The sequence below is a fragment of the Agelaius phoeniceus genome, chromosome 26 (assembly GCF_051311805.1).
Source record: "Agelaius phoeniceus isolate bAgePho1 chromosome 26, bAgePho1.hap1, whole genome shotgun sequence".
Taxonomy (NCBI): Eukaryota; Metazoa; Chordata; class Aves; order Passeriformes; family Icteridae; genus Agelaius; species Agelaius phoeniceus.
The window spans coordinates 822,702-838,971 of NC_135290.1; the positions used below are offsets into that span (position 1 = coordinate 822,702).

The 16,270-nt window shown below is 51.4% G+C and overlaps 1 protein-coding gene across 1 annotated transcript; it reads right to left on the bottom strand.

Moving 5' to 3' along the window:
- Positions 1 to 351: 351 nt before the first annotated feature.
- Positions 352 to 5,355, bottom strand: GIP (gastric inhibitory polypeptide). The gene is made up of 3 exons (XM_077190726.1): positions 5,324 to 5,355; positions 3,624 to 3,761; positions 352 to 448 (listed from the first exon to the last, which is right to left on the bottom strand). The coding sequence occupies exons 1-3, from the start codon at positions 5,353 to 5,355 to the stop codon at positions 352 to 354; spliced, it is 267 nt and encodes an 88-aa protein (XP_077046841.1).
- Positions 5,356 to 16,270: the final 10,915 nt, after the last annotated feature.

The following is a 16,270-nucleotide window of genomic DNA, read 5'->3' on the forward strand; positions in this document are numbered from 1 at the left end:
GAAATGTTCTGTGGGACCTGAGAAGATTTTTTGGGATCAGAGAAGGTTCTGTAGGACCAGGAAGGGTTCAGTGGGGTCAGAAACGTCACATTTCAGCTCGGGGTTAAACTCCTTTTTTATATAATAACTCCTTTATTATTATTGTTATTGTTATTTCTCCTTTATTTCACCACGGGTAAAATCCTGCTCCTCCCGCCATGCCTGTGGTAATTCCATGGAAATCCTGGAGCTACGCAGCCCTGGCAGGGAAAAAAACCCCAAAATTCCTAAAAATTCCCCCTGGGGATTCCTCTGGGAATGTGATCCCAAAAAACCCCAGAATTTTGGGGGATTTTTGGGCTTTCCAGGGACTCACGTGGCCCTGCAGAGCTCGCCCGACATCAGCCACGTCAGGAATTCCTGCTCCCAAAATTCCCTCAGGCCCTCGGAGCCTTCCAGAGCTGGAAAACTGCAAAAAAAAATTATATTTAAATATTAATTAGTATTTTAATTCATTTTAATTAATTTTATTTTTAACTAATTTAATTGAATATTTAAAAATTCAGTGAAAACAGAGTTAAAGGGGAAAAAAAATATCCTGGTTTAGCATCCCCTTCTCCCAGTCCTGAATTCAATTTTGTGGGGTTTTAATATTTCCTGATGGGACAAAGACCCCAAAAGGTTGAATTTCGTCTGGAAATGGGGAAATTCTTTGGGTTTTGGGAATCCTGGTATGGGGTTTTCTGAGGGTTAGGCCCCAAAATCCTCTGGGAACCCAAAATCGGCTCCTGTCCCCCACCTCCAAACCTCATTTCTGGGGGTGTTTTTGTGGAAAAGTGTAAAAATTACAAATATCCTGAAATTCCTTAAAAATAACAGCAAAAAAAATCCCGAAATTGTGTACAAAACACAACCAATCCCCAAAATTCTGTACAAGACACAACAAATCCTCCCAAATTCCATTAAAAACCCCAAAATGCCCTGGAATTCTGTACAAATCCCAACAAATCCCCTAATTCCATTTTAAAAAAACCCAAAATACCCAAAATTTCCATTAAAAACCCAACAAATCCCCCGAATTCCATAAAAAACCCACCAAAATACCCCCAAATTCTGCACGAATCCCAACAAATCCCCGAATTCCATTTTTTAAAAAATCCCCAAAATCCCCCGAATTTCCACTAAAAACCCAACAAATCCCTGAATTCCATTAATAAACCCCTCAAAAATAACCCAAATTTCCATTAAAAACCCAACAAATCCCTGAATTCCATTAACAAACCCCTCAAAAATAACCCAAATTTCCACTAAAAACCCAACAAATCCCTGAATTCCATTAATAAACCCCTCAAAAATAACCCAAATTTCCATTAAAAACCCAACAAATCCCTGAATTCCATTAAAAAACCCCTCAAAAATAACCCAAATTTCCACTAAAAACCCAACAAATCCCTGAATTCCATTAAAAAACCCCTCAAAAATAACCCAAATTTCCACTAAAAACCCAACAAATCCCCGAATTCTATAAAAAACCCACCAAAACACCCCCAAATTCTGCACGAATCCCAACAAATCCCCGAATTCCATTTTTTATAAAATCCCCCAAATTTCCATTACAAACCCAACAAATCCCCAAATTCCATTAATAAACCCCTCAAAAATAACCCAAATTTCCATTAAAAACCCAACAAATCCCTGAATTCCATTAATAAACCCCTCAAAAATAACCCGAATTTCCACTAAAAACCCAACAAATCCCTGAATTCCATTAAAAAACCCCTCAAAAATAACCCAAACTTCCACTAAAAACCCAACAAATCCCCTGAATTCCATTAACAAACCCCTCAAAAATAACCCAAACTTCCACTAAAAACCCAACAAATCCCTGAATTCCATTAACAAACCCCTCAAAAATAACCCAAATTTCCATTAAAAACCCAACAAATCCCCGAATTCCATTAATAAACCCCTCAAAAATAACCCAAATTTCCACTAAAAACCCAACAAATCCCTGAATTCCATTAATAAACCCCTCAAAAATAACCCAAATTTCCAACTGCTCCCCCAAATTCCGTTTAAAGAAACCCCAAAAATACCCTAAATTTCCTTTAAAAAACCCCCCAAAATACCCTAAATTTCCTTTAAAAAACCCCCAAATACCCCGAATTTCCATAAAACCACCCCAAATTCCCACAGAAACCCCAAATTCCCCCATCCCGGTTTCCCTTCCCGCCTCACCTCTGCTTTTCCCGGTTTTTCCCGAGCCATCCCGGGAACCCTTTGGCTCCCGGAGCTCCCAAATCCGAATTTTCCCCGTCCCCGGCCCCTTTTGGGGTCTCTGCCTCCCTCCTGAGCAGCTCCGCGCTGTCGCTGGGAAAGGAAAAGGGGGAAAAAAATGGGGAAATTCCCGAGGTGATCCCAAAAATCCAGCAGAGGGTGCCAGGATCCCGCTGCGCCAGAAATCCCGGAGGGAGGGAGGGATGGGAAAAGGGGTTGGGGAAAAGATGGGAAAATCCCAATTCCAAAGAGGGAAAAACACCAGGGACGCTGGGATTGGGGAACGGGGGAGTTTGGGGGTTCGGGAATTGGGGATTTTGGGGGTTCGGGAATTGGGGATTTTGGGGGTTCTGGAATTGGGGATTTTGGGGGTTCTGGAATTGGGGAATTGGGGATTTTGGGGGTTCGGGAATTCGGGAGTTTGGGAATTTGGGGAATTTGGGATTGGGGATTCTGGAATTGGGGAATTGGAATTGGGGAGTTTAAGGGTTCGGGAATTGGGGAATTTGGGGGTTCGGGAATTGGGGATTCGGGGAGATTGGGGATTCGGGAATTGGGGAATTGGGGAATTTGGGATTGGGGATTCTGGAATTGGGGATTCGGAGAGTTTGGGGGTTCGGGAATCGGGGAACTGGGGAGTTTGGGGATTCGGGAATTGGGGATTCGGGGAGTTTGGGGATTCGGGAATTGGGGAGTTTGGGAATTGGGGGAATTTGGGATTGGGGATTCTGGAATTGGGGAATTGGGGAGTTTGGGGATTCGGGAATTGGGGATTCGGGGAGTTTGGGGGTTCGGGAATTGGGGAATTGGGGAGTTTGGGGGTTCGGGAATTTGGGAGTTTGGGAATCACGGAATTGGGAAATTGGGGATTCTGGAATTGGGGAATTTGGGAATTCAGGATTCGGGGAGGTCGGGAACTGGGGGGGTTGGGAAGGTTGAGGAATTTGGGAATTGAGGAATTGAGGGATTCAGAAATTCGGGAATTGAGGAATTGAGTTTGGGAAATTGGGGAATTCAGGACTCGGGGAATCCGAGAATTTGCAGGATTTGGGAGTTCGGGGAATTGGGGAATTTGGGGATTCGGGAGTTGGCAACTGGGGAATTTGGGAACTGGAGAGATTGGGAATTGGGGGATGTGGGGACTTTGGGAAGTGGGGAGTTTGGGATTCAGGGATTCGGGAATTGGGGAATTGGGGGATGTGGGGATTCAGGAACTCAGGGATTCGGGAACTCAGGGATTCGGGAATTGGGGAATTGGGGGATGTGGGGATTCAGGAACTCAGGGATTCGGGAATTGGGGAATTCGGGGACCCAGAGGCTGAGGAATTGGGAATGCGGGCTCGGGGGCTTTGGGAGCAGGAGCTCACTGCCTTTTCCTCTCGCGCCGGGCCAGCAGCCACTCCACGAAGTTCTTGCGCAGGACGTGGTCCATGGTGCGGCTGTAATCGCTGGCCAGGGTGGCCTCGGAGTAACGGCGGGACAGACGGACAGCGGGGACAGACGGGCTGGCAGGGGGACACGGGGTCAGGGGGGACAGCGGGGACAGGGGGACAGACGGACAGACGGACAGCGGGGACAGACGGGCTGGCGGGGGGACAGCGGGGTCACGGGGACAGCGGGGACAGACGGACAGGGGGACAGCGGGGACAGCGGGGACAGACGGACAGCGGGGACAGACGGACAGCGGGGACAGACGGGCTGGCAGGGGGACACGGGGTCAGGGGGACAGCGGGGACAGGGGGACAGGGGGACAGACGGACAGGGGGACAGCGGGGACAGGGGGACAGGGGGACAGTGGGGACAGCGGGGACAGCGGGGACAGCGGGGACAGACGGGCTGGCGGGGGGACAGACGGACAGGGGGACAGCGGGGACAGCGGGGGCTGATCCCGCGCGTTTGGGGCTGATCCAGGGATCCCGCCCCAAACCCATGGACTCCGCCCCGAGGGGCACGAGAAGGCTCCGGGCTCCCCGGTCCCCGCTCACCCCGGGGCCGTTCCCGTTCCCGGTTCCCCGGGGCCGTTCCCGGTTCCTCATTCCCGGTTCCCGTTCCCTGCTCACCCCGGGGCCGCTCCCGGTTCCCCGTTCCCGGTTCCCGGTCCCCGCTCACCCCGGGCCGTTCCCGGTCCCGGTTCCCGGTCCTGGTCCCTCTCTCATCCTGGGGCCGTTCCCGTTCCCGGTTCCCGTTCCCCGCTCACCCCGGGGAAGTTCCCCGCTCATCCTGGGGCCGTTCCCGTTCCCGGTTCCGGTTCCCGTCCCCCGCTCACCCCGGGCCGTTCCCGGTTCCCGGCTCCCGGTCCTGGTCCTTCTCTCACCCCGTTCCCATTCCCGGTTCCCGTTCCCCTCTCACCCCGTTCCCGTTCCCCGCTCACCCCGGGGCCGTTCCCGGTTCCCTGGTTCCCGGTTCCTGTTCCCCTCTCACCCCGTTCCCATTCCCGGTTCCCCGTTCCCCGCTCACCCCGGGCCGTTCCCGTTCCCGGTTCCCCGTTCCCGTTCCCGTTCCCGTCCCCCGCTCACCCCGTTCCCATTCCCCGTTCCCCGGTTCCCGGTTCCCGTCCCCGCTCACCCCGTTCCCATTCCCGGTTCCCATTCCCCGTTCCCATTCCCCGCTCACCCCGTTCCCATTCCCGGTTCCCATTCCCCGTTCCCATTCCCATTCCCGGTTCCCGTTCCCCGCTCACCCCGGGCCATTCCCGGTTCCCGTCCCCGCTCACCCCGTTCCTATTCCCGCTTCCCGTTCCCGTTCCCCGCTCACCCCGTTCCCATTCCCCGTTCCCGGTTCCCATTCCCGGTTCCCGTTCCCGTCCCCGCTCACCCCGTTCCCCGGTTCCCCGTTCCCGTCCCCGCTCACCCCGGGCCATTCCCGGTTCCCGTTCCCATTCCCCGTTCCCCGTTCCCGTTCCCGTACCCCGCTCACCCCGTTCCCATTCCCGGTTCCCGTTCCCGTTCCTGGTCCCCGCTCACCCCGTTCCCATTCCCGGTTCCCATTCCCGTTCCCCGCTCACCCCGTTCCCATTCCCGTTCCCCGCTCACCCCGTTCCCATTCCCGTTCCCCGTTCCCCGCTCACCCCGCGCTCTCCTCCGCGCCCGCCGCTCCCATCCGGGCCAGCAGCAGCAGCAGCAGCGGCAGCAGCGGCAGCGCCCGCAGCGCCCTCGGGGCCATTTTGCTCCTCCCGGCCGGGATTCCCTCGGGATCTCCGCGATCTCCGGCACCTGCGGCGCGCCCGGGATGCGCTTCCGGCCCCGCTCCGCTCCCCGAGCGCTCCCAATTCACGGCGGGAACGCCCCGGGACCGTTCCCCCCCTTCCCCACCCCAGGGCCACGGAGAGACAGAGCCAGAATTCCCATTTTCCCTCTGCAATTCCCATTTTCCCTCTGCAATTCCCATTTTCCCTCTGCAATTCCCATTTTCCCTGCGCAATTCCCATTTTCCCCGTGCAATTCCCATTTTCCCTGCGCAATTCCCATTTCCCCCAGAATAACAATTTTCCCAGAAATTCCCCTTTTTTTTTTAAATTTTATTTTATTTTTTTCCCCCCACGGAATTCCTATTTTCCCCCTGGAATTCCCGTATTTCCCAAAATTCCCATTTCTCCCTGGAATTCACGTGTTTCCCAGAATTCCCACTTCCCCCAGAATTCCCATTTCTCCCTGGAATTCCAATTTTCCCCCAGAAATTCACATTCTCCCTCTAGTTCCCATTTCTCCCTGGATTTCCAATTTTCCCCCAGAAATTCCCATTTTCCCCCTGTAGTTCCCATTTCCCCCAGAATTCCCATTTTCCCCTGTAGTTCCCATTTCTCCCTGGAATTCCAATTTTCCCCAGAAATTCCCATTTTCCCCCTGTAGTTCCAATTTTTTCCCGTGGAATTCCGATTTCTCCCCCAGAAATTCCCATTTTCCCCAGAATTCCCATTTCTCCCTGTAGTTCCCATTTCTCCCTGGAATTCCAATTTTCCCCCAGAAATTCCCATTTTCCCCTGTAATTCCAGTTTTTTTCCGTGGAATTCCGATTTTCCCCCAGAAATTCCCATTTTCCCCTGTAGTTCCAATTTTTTTCCCGTGGAATTCCAATTTCTCCCCCAGAAATTCCCATTTTCCCCTGTAGTTCCCATTTCTCCCTGGAATTCCAATTTTCCCCAGAAATTCCCATTTTCCCCCTGTAGCTCCCATTTTCCCCAGAATTCCCATTCTTCCCTGTAGTTCCCATTTCTCCCTGGAATTCCAATTTCCCCCAGAAATTCCCATTTCTCCCTGGAATTCCAATTTCCCCCTGTAGTTCCAATTTTTCCCCGTGGAATTCCAATTTCTCCCCCAGAAATTCCCGTTTTCCCCCTGTAGCTCCCATTTCCCCCCACAATTCCAGCATTTCTCCCCAAATTTCCCATTTTCCCGGGATTTCTCACCTCCCTGTGCGGGTTCCCAGCAGCTCTGAGGCCCTGGGGCCGCTCGGGGCCGTTTTTATCCCAACTCCCGAGGGTATCCAGGAAATCCAGCCGGGAACTGGGGCCATTCCCAGCAGGAAATCACCTCGGAAAATATTGACATTAATGGCAATTAAACATTTCTGCATCGGGGCATTAATGGGGCCCTGACTCCATGGAAAACTCCCCCCCCCAGAATTCCCATTTTTGCCATGGAAAAACCCCCAGCCTGCTCCTTCTTTGGTGAAATCCTCGGATTTCAGGCGCCTGCCAGCCCCAAATCCAGCGTTTGCTCCCCAAAAATGGGATGGAGAGGGGCAGATCCAGTCTGGGATTCCCAAATCTCATTTAGGAATTGCCATGGACACCCCATTCCCAGATCCCATCCCAGGAGAGGCTCTCCCTGCTCCATGGATACCCCAATCCCACATCCCATATCCCAGATCTCATCCTGCCCCATGGACCCCATTCCCATACCCCATTCCCAGATCCCAATCCCAGATCCCAATCCCATTCCCCATTCCCAGATCCCAATCCCATTCTGCTCCATGGATACCCCATTCCCAATCCCATTCCCCATTCCCAGATCCCATATCCCACCCCACTCCATGGATACCCCCATCCCATATCCTGCTCCATGGATATCCCTGTCCCCATTCCCTGCTCCATGGATACCCCATTCCCCATTCCCATTCCCCATTCCCAGCTCCATGGATACCCCGTTCCCCCATTGTTCCCCATTCCCATTCCCCGCTCCATGGATGCCCCATTCCCAATCCCATATCCCATTCCCAGATCCCATATCCCACCCCGCTCCATGGATACCCCATTCCCAGATCCCAATCCCATATCTCATCCTGCTCCAATTCCCCATTCCCAGATCCCATTCCCCATTCCCAATCCTATATCCCAATCCCATATCCCGCTCCCTGGATACCCCGTTCTCAGATCCCATATCCAATCCCATATCCTGCTCCATGGATACCCCATTCCTATTCCCCGTTCCCCATTCCCATTCCCTGCTCCATGGATACCCCATTCCTATTCCCATTCCCAATCCCATTCCCCAATCCCATTCCCCGCTCCATGGATACCCCATTCCCCCATTGTTCCCCATTCCCATTCCCCATTATTCCCCATTCCCATTCCCATTCCCCACTCCCTGGATACCCCATTCCCCCATTATTCCCCATTCCCCCATTGTTCCCCATTCCCCGCTCCATGGATATCCCATTCCCAATCCCATATCCTGCTCCATGGATACCCCATACCCCATTCCCAATCCCAATCCCATTCCCAGCTCCATGGATACCCCATTCCCCCATTATTCCCCATTCCGCGCTCCATGGATACCCCATTCCCAATCCCATTCCCCGTTCCATGGATACCCCATTCCCCATTCCCAATCACATTGTCTGCTCCATGGATACCCCATTCCCAATCCCATTCCCCCATTGTTCCCCATTTCCATTCCCATTCCCCGTTCCATGGATACCCCATTCCCATATCCAATCCCATTCCCTGCTCCATGGATACCCCATTCCCCCATTGTTCCCCATTCCCATTCCCCATTATTCCCCATTCCCCGCTCCATGGATACCCCATTCCCATATCCAATCCCATTCCCCTCTCCATGGATACCCCATTATTCCCCATTATTCCTCATTATTCCCCATATCCAATCCCATTCCCCGTTCCATGGATACCCCATTATTCCCCATTATTCCCCATTCCCATTCCCCTCTCCATGGATACCCCATTATTCCCCATTATTCCCCATTATTCCCCCATTATTCCCCAATCCCATTCCCCTCTCCATGGATACCCCATTCCCCATTATTCCCCCATTATTCCCCATTATTCCCCATTCCCCTCTCCATGGATACCCCATTATTCCCCATTATTCCCCATTCCCTGTTCCATGGATACCCCATTATTCCCCATTATTCCCCATTATTCCCCGTTCCCAATCCCATTCCCCCCTCCATGGATACCCCATTATTCCCCATTATTCCCCATTATTCCCCATTATTCCCCATTCCCAATCCCATTCCCCTCTCCATGGATACCCCATTCCCCCATTATCCCCCATTATCCCCCATTATTCCCCATTATTCCCCATTATTCCCCATTATTCCCCGTTATTCCCCATTATTCCCCGTTATTCCCCATAAGCCGCGGCCGTTATCGCTCATTAGGGTCCATTAGGCGCTAATTACCCACCCGGGGGGGCCCAATTAGCGCCGTTCCCGTTCCCGTCCGGGCCGGGCCGTGCCCGGGAGCACCGGGAAAAGCGGGAATGCGGGAATTCTTATCCCGGGATCTTCACGGTGCGTGCTCCGGGGCAATCACGGCGTTTATGGCACCGCTCGGGGCCATATTCCCGATTTTCCCCCTCATTAGGGGGGGATTAATGGGGTGAGAGCAATTCCCGGCCGCTCCCGGTGATCCCGGAACATCTGGAGCGGGGAGGGGCGGGACTGAGCGCCAGATGTGCGCGGGGGGGATCCCGGGAATTGCCAGGAAAGAGGGAATTGTCCCAAAAAACCGGTGCGAACCCCGGGAATTCCCGGGAATTGCCAGAAAAGCGGGAATTGTCCCAAAAACCGGCGCGAACCCCGGGAATCCCAGAGAAACCCGGGAATTGCCAGGAAAGCGGGAATTGTCCCAAAAACCGGTGCAAACCCCGTCCCTGCCCAGCCCCAGGATTCTCAGGAATTGTCAGGAAAACAGAAATTGTCCCAAATTCTGGTGCAAACCCCGGGAATCCCAGGAAATCCCAGAAAAGCGGGAATTGTCCCAAAAACCGGTGCAAACCTCGTCCCTGGCCAGCCCCAGGATTCTCAGGAATTCCCAGGAAAACAGAAATTGTCCCAAATCCTGTTACAAACCCCGCCCTTCCCGGGATTCCCAGAAAAGCGGGAATTGTCCCAAATCCCGGTGCGAACCCCGGGAATGCCAGAGAATCCCAGGGAATCCCAGGAATTCCCAAAAAAGCGGGAATTGTCCCAAGTCCCGGTGCAAACCTCGTCCCTCCGCAGCCCCAGGATTCTCAGGAATTCCCAGGAAAACAGGAATTGTCCCAAATCCCGGTGCGAACCCCGGCTTCTTCCTGGGATTCCCAGAAAAGCGGGAATTGTCCCGAATCCCGGTGCAAACCCCGGGAATTCCCAGGGAACCCCAGGAAAGCGGGAATTGTCCCAAAAACCGGTGCAAACCTCGTCCCTCCCCACCCCAGGATTCTCAGGAATTCCCAGGAAAACAGAAATTGTCCCAAATTCTGGTGCAAACCCCGCCCTTCCTGGGATTCCCAGGAATTCCCAGAAAAGCGGGAATTGTCCCGGATCCCGGTGCAAACCCCAGGAATTCCCGGGAATTGCCAGAAAAGCGGGAATTGTCCCAAACCCCGGTGCAAACCCCGGGAATTCCCGGGAATTCGCAGAAAAGCGGGAATTGTCCCAAATCCCGGCTCCACCCCGGGAATCCCAGGAAATCCCAGAAAAGCGGGAATTGTCCCAAATTCCGGCGCAAACCCCAGGAATTCCCAGGAAACCCCAGGAATTCCCAGAAAAGCGGGAATTGTCCCAAACCCCGGCTCCACATCCCGGGAATCCCAGAGAATCCCAGGAATTGCCCGAAAAGCGGGAATTGTCCCGAATCCCGGTGCAAACCCCGGGAATTCCCAGGAATTCCCAGAAAAGCGGGAATTGTCCCGAATCCCGGTGCAAACCCAGCCCCGGGGGCTCCATCCCGGGAAACCCAAGCGGGGCTGGAATCCCGGGAAATTCGGATCCCAAAGGGATTCGGGGAAAACGGGATTGGGAGCGACCTCGGGGATTTGGGGACGGATCCATCCCTTCCTGCCTTCCCAAAATTGGAATTTTAGGTTATTTTTTCCCCCCTCTGAGATCACCAAAACTTCAGGAAAACGGCAGGAAATTCCCAATTTTGGGTCCAATCCCCAAATTCCTCCCTTCAGGAATTTCCAAAGCGGCGCCAAAACCTCTTGGGAGCTGGGGGGAAACAAAAAAATTCCAATTTTGAGGTGGTTTCCCCCCCATTTTAGGTCCTTTTTCCCCCATTTTTGGGGTGGTTTTTTCCCTCTCCCCCCCTCCATTGTTTAAAAAAATTTTTCCCCATTTTTGGGTGCTTCTTCCCAATTTTTGGATTTTTTTCCCCGATTTTTGGGGTGGTTTTTTCCCTCCCCCCCATCATATTTTTTTTAATTTTTCCCCAATTTTTGGGTTTTTCTTCCCAATTTTTGGAATTTTTCCCCCATTTTTGGGGTGGTTTTTTCCCTCTCCCCCCCTCAATTTTTTTTTTTAATTTTTCCCCCATTTTTGGGTGCTTCTTCCCAATTTCTGGGATTTTTTTTCCCAATTTTTGGGGTTTTTCTTCCCAATTTTTGGAATTTTTTCCCCGATTTTTGGGGTGGTTTTTTCCCTCTCCCCCCCTTCATTTTTTTTTTAAATTTTTTCCCCATTTTTGGGTGCTTCTTCCCTATTTCTGGGATTTTTTTCCCCATTTTGGGGTTTTTCTTCCCAAATTTGGAATTTTTTCCCCCATTTTTGGGGTGGTTTTTTCCCTCCCCCCCCCTTCCTTTTTTTTTAAATTTTTCCCCATTTTTGGAATTTTTTCCCCCATTTTTGGGGTGGTTTTTTCCCTCTCCCTCTCCCCCCCTCAATTTTTTTTTTTAATTTTTTCCCCGTTTTTGGGTGCTTCTTCCCAATTTTTGGAATTTTTTCCCCATTTTTGGGGTGGTTTTTTCCCTCTCCCCCCCCCCTCAATTTTTTTAAAATTTTTCCCCATTTTTAGGTCCTTCTTCCCAATTTCTGGGAGTTTTTTTCCCATTTTGGGTTTTTCTTCCCAATTTTGGAATTTTTTCCCCCATTTGGGGGTGGTTTTTTCCCTCCCCCCCCCTTCCTTTTTTTTAAAAATTTTTCCCCATTTTTGGAATTTTTTCCCCCATTTTTGGGGTGTTTTTTTCCCTCCCCCCCTCCTTCCATTTTTTAAAATTTTTTTCCCAATTTTTGGGTGCTTCTACCCAATTTCTGGGATTTTTTCCCATTTTGGGTTTTTCTTCCCAATTTTTGGAATTTTTTCCCCATTTTTGGGGTGTTTTTTTCCCCTCTCCCCCCCTCAATTTTTTAAAAAAATTTTTCCCCATTTTTGGGTGCTTCTTCCCAATTTTTGGAATTTTTTCCCCGATTTTTGGGGTGGTTTTTTCCCTCTCCCCCCCCTCCATTTTTTTTTAATTTTTTTCCCCGTTTTTGGGTGCTTCTTCCCAATTTCTGGGATTTTTTCCCCATTTTGGGGTTTTTCTTCCCAATTTTGGAATTTTTCCCCCATTTTGGGGGTGGTTTTTCCCTCTCCCCCCCTCAATTTTTTTTATTTTTTCCCCCATTTTTGGGTGCTTCTTCCCAATTTCTGGGATTTTTTTCCCATTTTGGGTTTTTCTTCCCAATTTTTTGAATTTTTTCCCCCATTTTTGGGTGTTTTTTTCCCTATTTTTGGGGTTTTTTTCCCCTCTCGTTTCTGCCCCTCATCCAGCAAATCCCAATCCCAAAAAATCCCAGCTGGGAATCAGGGATGGATCCCGAGCTGGGAATGGATTTTTATCCCCACTTTGGGTTTTTTTTGGGAAGGGGCGATTTCACTGAATATCGAGGGATTTTTATTGAATTTTTTAGATTTTTATTGAATTTTGTAGTTTTTAATTGAATTTTGTGGATTTTTAATTGAATTTTGTAGATTTTTAATTGAATTTTGTGGGGTTTTTTTCTTTTTTTTTTTTTTCAATTTTAAGTTTTCTAATTTCAATGTTGCCTTTTTAACTTGAACTTTGAGATTTTTTAAATTTAAATTTGATTTTTTTTTTTTTTAATTTAATTTCGAGGGGTTTTAAATTTGAATTTTGAGGTTTTTTTTTTAACTTGAATTTTTATTTTTTTCAAATTTAATTTATTCATCCAGGATCGCCCCCACAGACTGGGATGGGCTTGGAGCGCTGGGATCCCGAATTTCCCAGAATTAAACCCAAAAATTCCCGGGATTCCAGGCCGGGAGGGGGAGCCGGAGGGGTTTTCCCACAAATCCCGGGATTTTCGGGATTCCTTTGGATGAATTTTCCTTCGAGCGCGGGTCCGAGGGGGGGCGCGGCTGCGTCTCCTTTTTGAGGTTAAAAAATTCATTTTTGGGTGTCCCGAGTGAGGGTAAATTGATTTATTGGGCGGTGAATTCCCCCCTCAGCCTGGGGGGGGGAAATAAAAAATAAAATAAAATAAAATAAAATTAAAATAAAAATAAAATAAAATAAAATAAAATAAAAATAAAATAAAATAAAAATAAAAAATAAATAAAATAAAATAAAATAAAATAAAATAAAATAAAATAAAATAAAATAAAATAAAATAAAATAAAATAAAATAAAAATAAAATAAATCTGCCTGGATTTTTTGCAGGCACAGAACCAGCCTGAGCCCAGCCCAATCCTCCACCACTAACTTGGGAATTTTCCCACATTTTTTAGGATTTTTCCCACAATTTTCCCCGCATTTTTCAAGTTTTTTTTTCCACGCATTTTTCTGGATTTTAAAAACTTTTATTTTTCCACATTTCCAAAGACTTCTCCCACTTTTTTTTTTTGATTTCTTCCCACATTTTTTAGGATTTTTTTCCCCACATTATTTAGGAATTTTTCCACAATTTTCAGGAATTTTCCTACATTTATTTTTTTAATTTTTTCACATTTTTTAGGGATTTATCCACATTTTTATAAGATTTTTTCCCCCATATTCTTAGGAATTTTTTCCCTATATTTCTAAAGAATTTTTCCATATTATTTTAAAAAATTTTCCCCATTTATTTTCGATTTTCCCCCCCCATTTTCAAAGATTCCCCCCCCCCCATTTTTTGGGAGTTTTTTTCGTATTTTTAAGGTATTTTTTCAGGAGTGTTCCCCAATTTTTTTTCAGCATTTTTTAGGATTTTTCCCCCATTTTTTTAGGATTTTTCCCCCATTTTTTAGGATTTTCCCCCATTTTCCAGGATTTTTCCCCCATTTTTCAGGAGTTTTCCCCAATTTTTTTTCAGCATTTTTTTAAGATTTTTCCCCCATTTTTCAGGAGTTTTCCCCAATTTTTTTTCAGCATTTTTTTAGGATTTTTCCCCATTTTTTTAGGATTTTTCCCCCATTTTTTTAAGATTTTTTCCCCCATTTTCCAGGATTTTTCCCCTTTTTTAGGATTTTTCCCCAATTTTTTTCAGCATTTTTTTAGGATTTTTCCCCATTTTTTTAGGATTTTTCCCCATTTTCCAGGATTTTTCCCCTTTTTTAGGATTTTTCCCCCATTTTTCAGGAGTGTTCCCCAGGGTTTTTTTCAGCATTTTTTAGGTTTTTCCCCCATTTTTCAGGAGTTTTCCCCAATTTTTTTCTTTCAGCATTTTTTTAGGATTTTCCCCCATTTTCCAGGATTTTTCCCCCATTTTTTTAGGATTTTCCCCCCATTTTCTAGGATTTTCCTCCCACTTTTTTAGGACTTTTCCCCCATTTTCCAGGATTTTTCCCCTTTTTTAGGATTTTCCCCCCATTTTTCAGGAGTGTTCCCCAGGGTTTTTTTCAGCATTTTTTAATGATTTTTCCCCATTTTTTTATGATTTTCCCCCCATTTTCCAGGATTTTTCCCCATTTTCCAGGATTTTCCCCCATTTTCCAGGATTTTCCCCCCATTTTCCAGGATTTTTTCCCATTTTCCAGGATTTTCCCCCCATTTTCCAGGATTTTCCCCCCATTTTTTAAAGATTTTTCCCCCATTTTTTTAGGATTTTTCCCCCATTTTCCCGCTCCCTCAGCAGGCGGGCCCGGGGCGGGGCTGCCCGCGCTCATTACGAGCCGCGCTCATTAAGCGCTGCCCTCGTTAAGAGTTAATGAGAGCGCGGGGGGGAACGGGGGAGCCGCCATTGGAGCCCCCCAAAGACCCCGGAGACCCCAAAAACCCCCCCGGAGACCCCAAGAACCCCCCGGAGACCCCCAGATCCCAAAGCCCCCGGTACCACCGGAGCCCCCAAAAGACCCCGGAGCCTCCCAAAGACCCCGAGCCCCCGAGACCCCAAAGCCCCCGGTACCACCGGAGCCCCCCAAAGACCCCGGAGACCCCAAAAACCCCTCAGAGCCCCCCAGATCCCCCCCAAAGCCCCGGAGACCCCGATATCCCAAAGCCCCGGTGCCACCGGAGACCCCCAAACACCCCGGAGCCCCCAAGAGCCGCCCAAAGCCCTCGGAGACCCCCGGACCCCTGAGCCCCCGAACCCTCAGCCCCCGGTGCCCCCCGAACCCTCAGCACCCGGTGCCCCCCGGTGCCCCCCGAGCCCCCGGCCCAGCCCCGGAGCCCCCCGAGCCCCTCGGTGTCCCCCAGCCCAGTCCCGACCGTACCCCCGGGGCTCCCCCGGTACCCCCGGCCCAGCCCCGGTGCCCCCGGTGCCCCCCGAAACCGCGGAACCCCAGCTCAGCCGTGGGGTCCCAGAGCCCCCGGAGCCTCCCGAGACCCCGGCCCAGCCCCGGAGCCCCCCGAGCCCTTGGTCCGCACTTCCCGGAGCCCCCGGCCCAGCCCCGGAGCCCCCTGAGCCCCCAACTCAACCCCGGTGTCCCAGAGCCCCCGACACCCCCCGGAGCCCCCCGAGCTCTTGGCCCGCGATTCCCGGAGCCCCCGGCCCAGCTCCCGACCCAGCCCCGGTGCCCCCGGAACCCCCGGTGCCCCCCAAGCCCCCGGCCCAGCCCCGGAGCCCCCAGCCCAGATCCCGGTGCCCCCAGAGCCCCCGGAACCCCCGGTGCCCCCAGCCCAGACCCGATCCCCCGGAATCCCCGGTGCCCCCCGAGCCCCCGGCCCAGCCCCAGAGCCCCCGGTGCCCCCAGCCCAGCCCCGGTGCCCCCGAGCCCCCGGCCCAGCCCCGGTGCCCCCCGAGCCCCCAGCCCAGCCCCGGAACCCCCGGTGCCCCCCGAGCCCCTAGCCCAGATCCCGACCCAGCCCCGGAACCCCCGGTGCCCCCGAGCCCCCAGCCCAGCCCCGGTGCCGCCACCGCCGCGGGGTCGGGGCCCGGGGGTGCCGCTTTGGGCGGTGGTCTCGGGGTGGGCTCGCTGCTATTTTCAACCCAGCTCCGAGCTAAAAATAAAAACTGTCCCGAAAAGGCAGCGGGGGAGCGCGGAGGGGCCGCTTTGGGGGGGGGGGTCCCTTTGTGCCCGCGCCGCCCCCGGAACCCGCCCGGGGGTCCCGGCAGCCCCGGGGGGAGGGGGCGAGCCCGGGGCTGGCGCCAGGGCCCTCCCGGCCCCTTTGAAGCCGAAGTTTTTTACACCCAGAAAATCCCATTGAGGCTCCGGGGGGAGGGGAGGGGAGGGAGGGGAGGGGGCGGCCATGGGGGGGGGGGGAGGGGCGCAGCAGATGGGACCGAGGAGCCCCCGGTGGGGGTTGGGGAGGATTTGGGGGGGGTCTGGGGGGGGTTCCGGGTGTGGACGCGCCCCCCCCCCTTATCCCGAGGAGCAACAACGGACCGGGATTCAAACAAACAAATAAATGACGGAATAAATAAATAACCGAA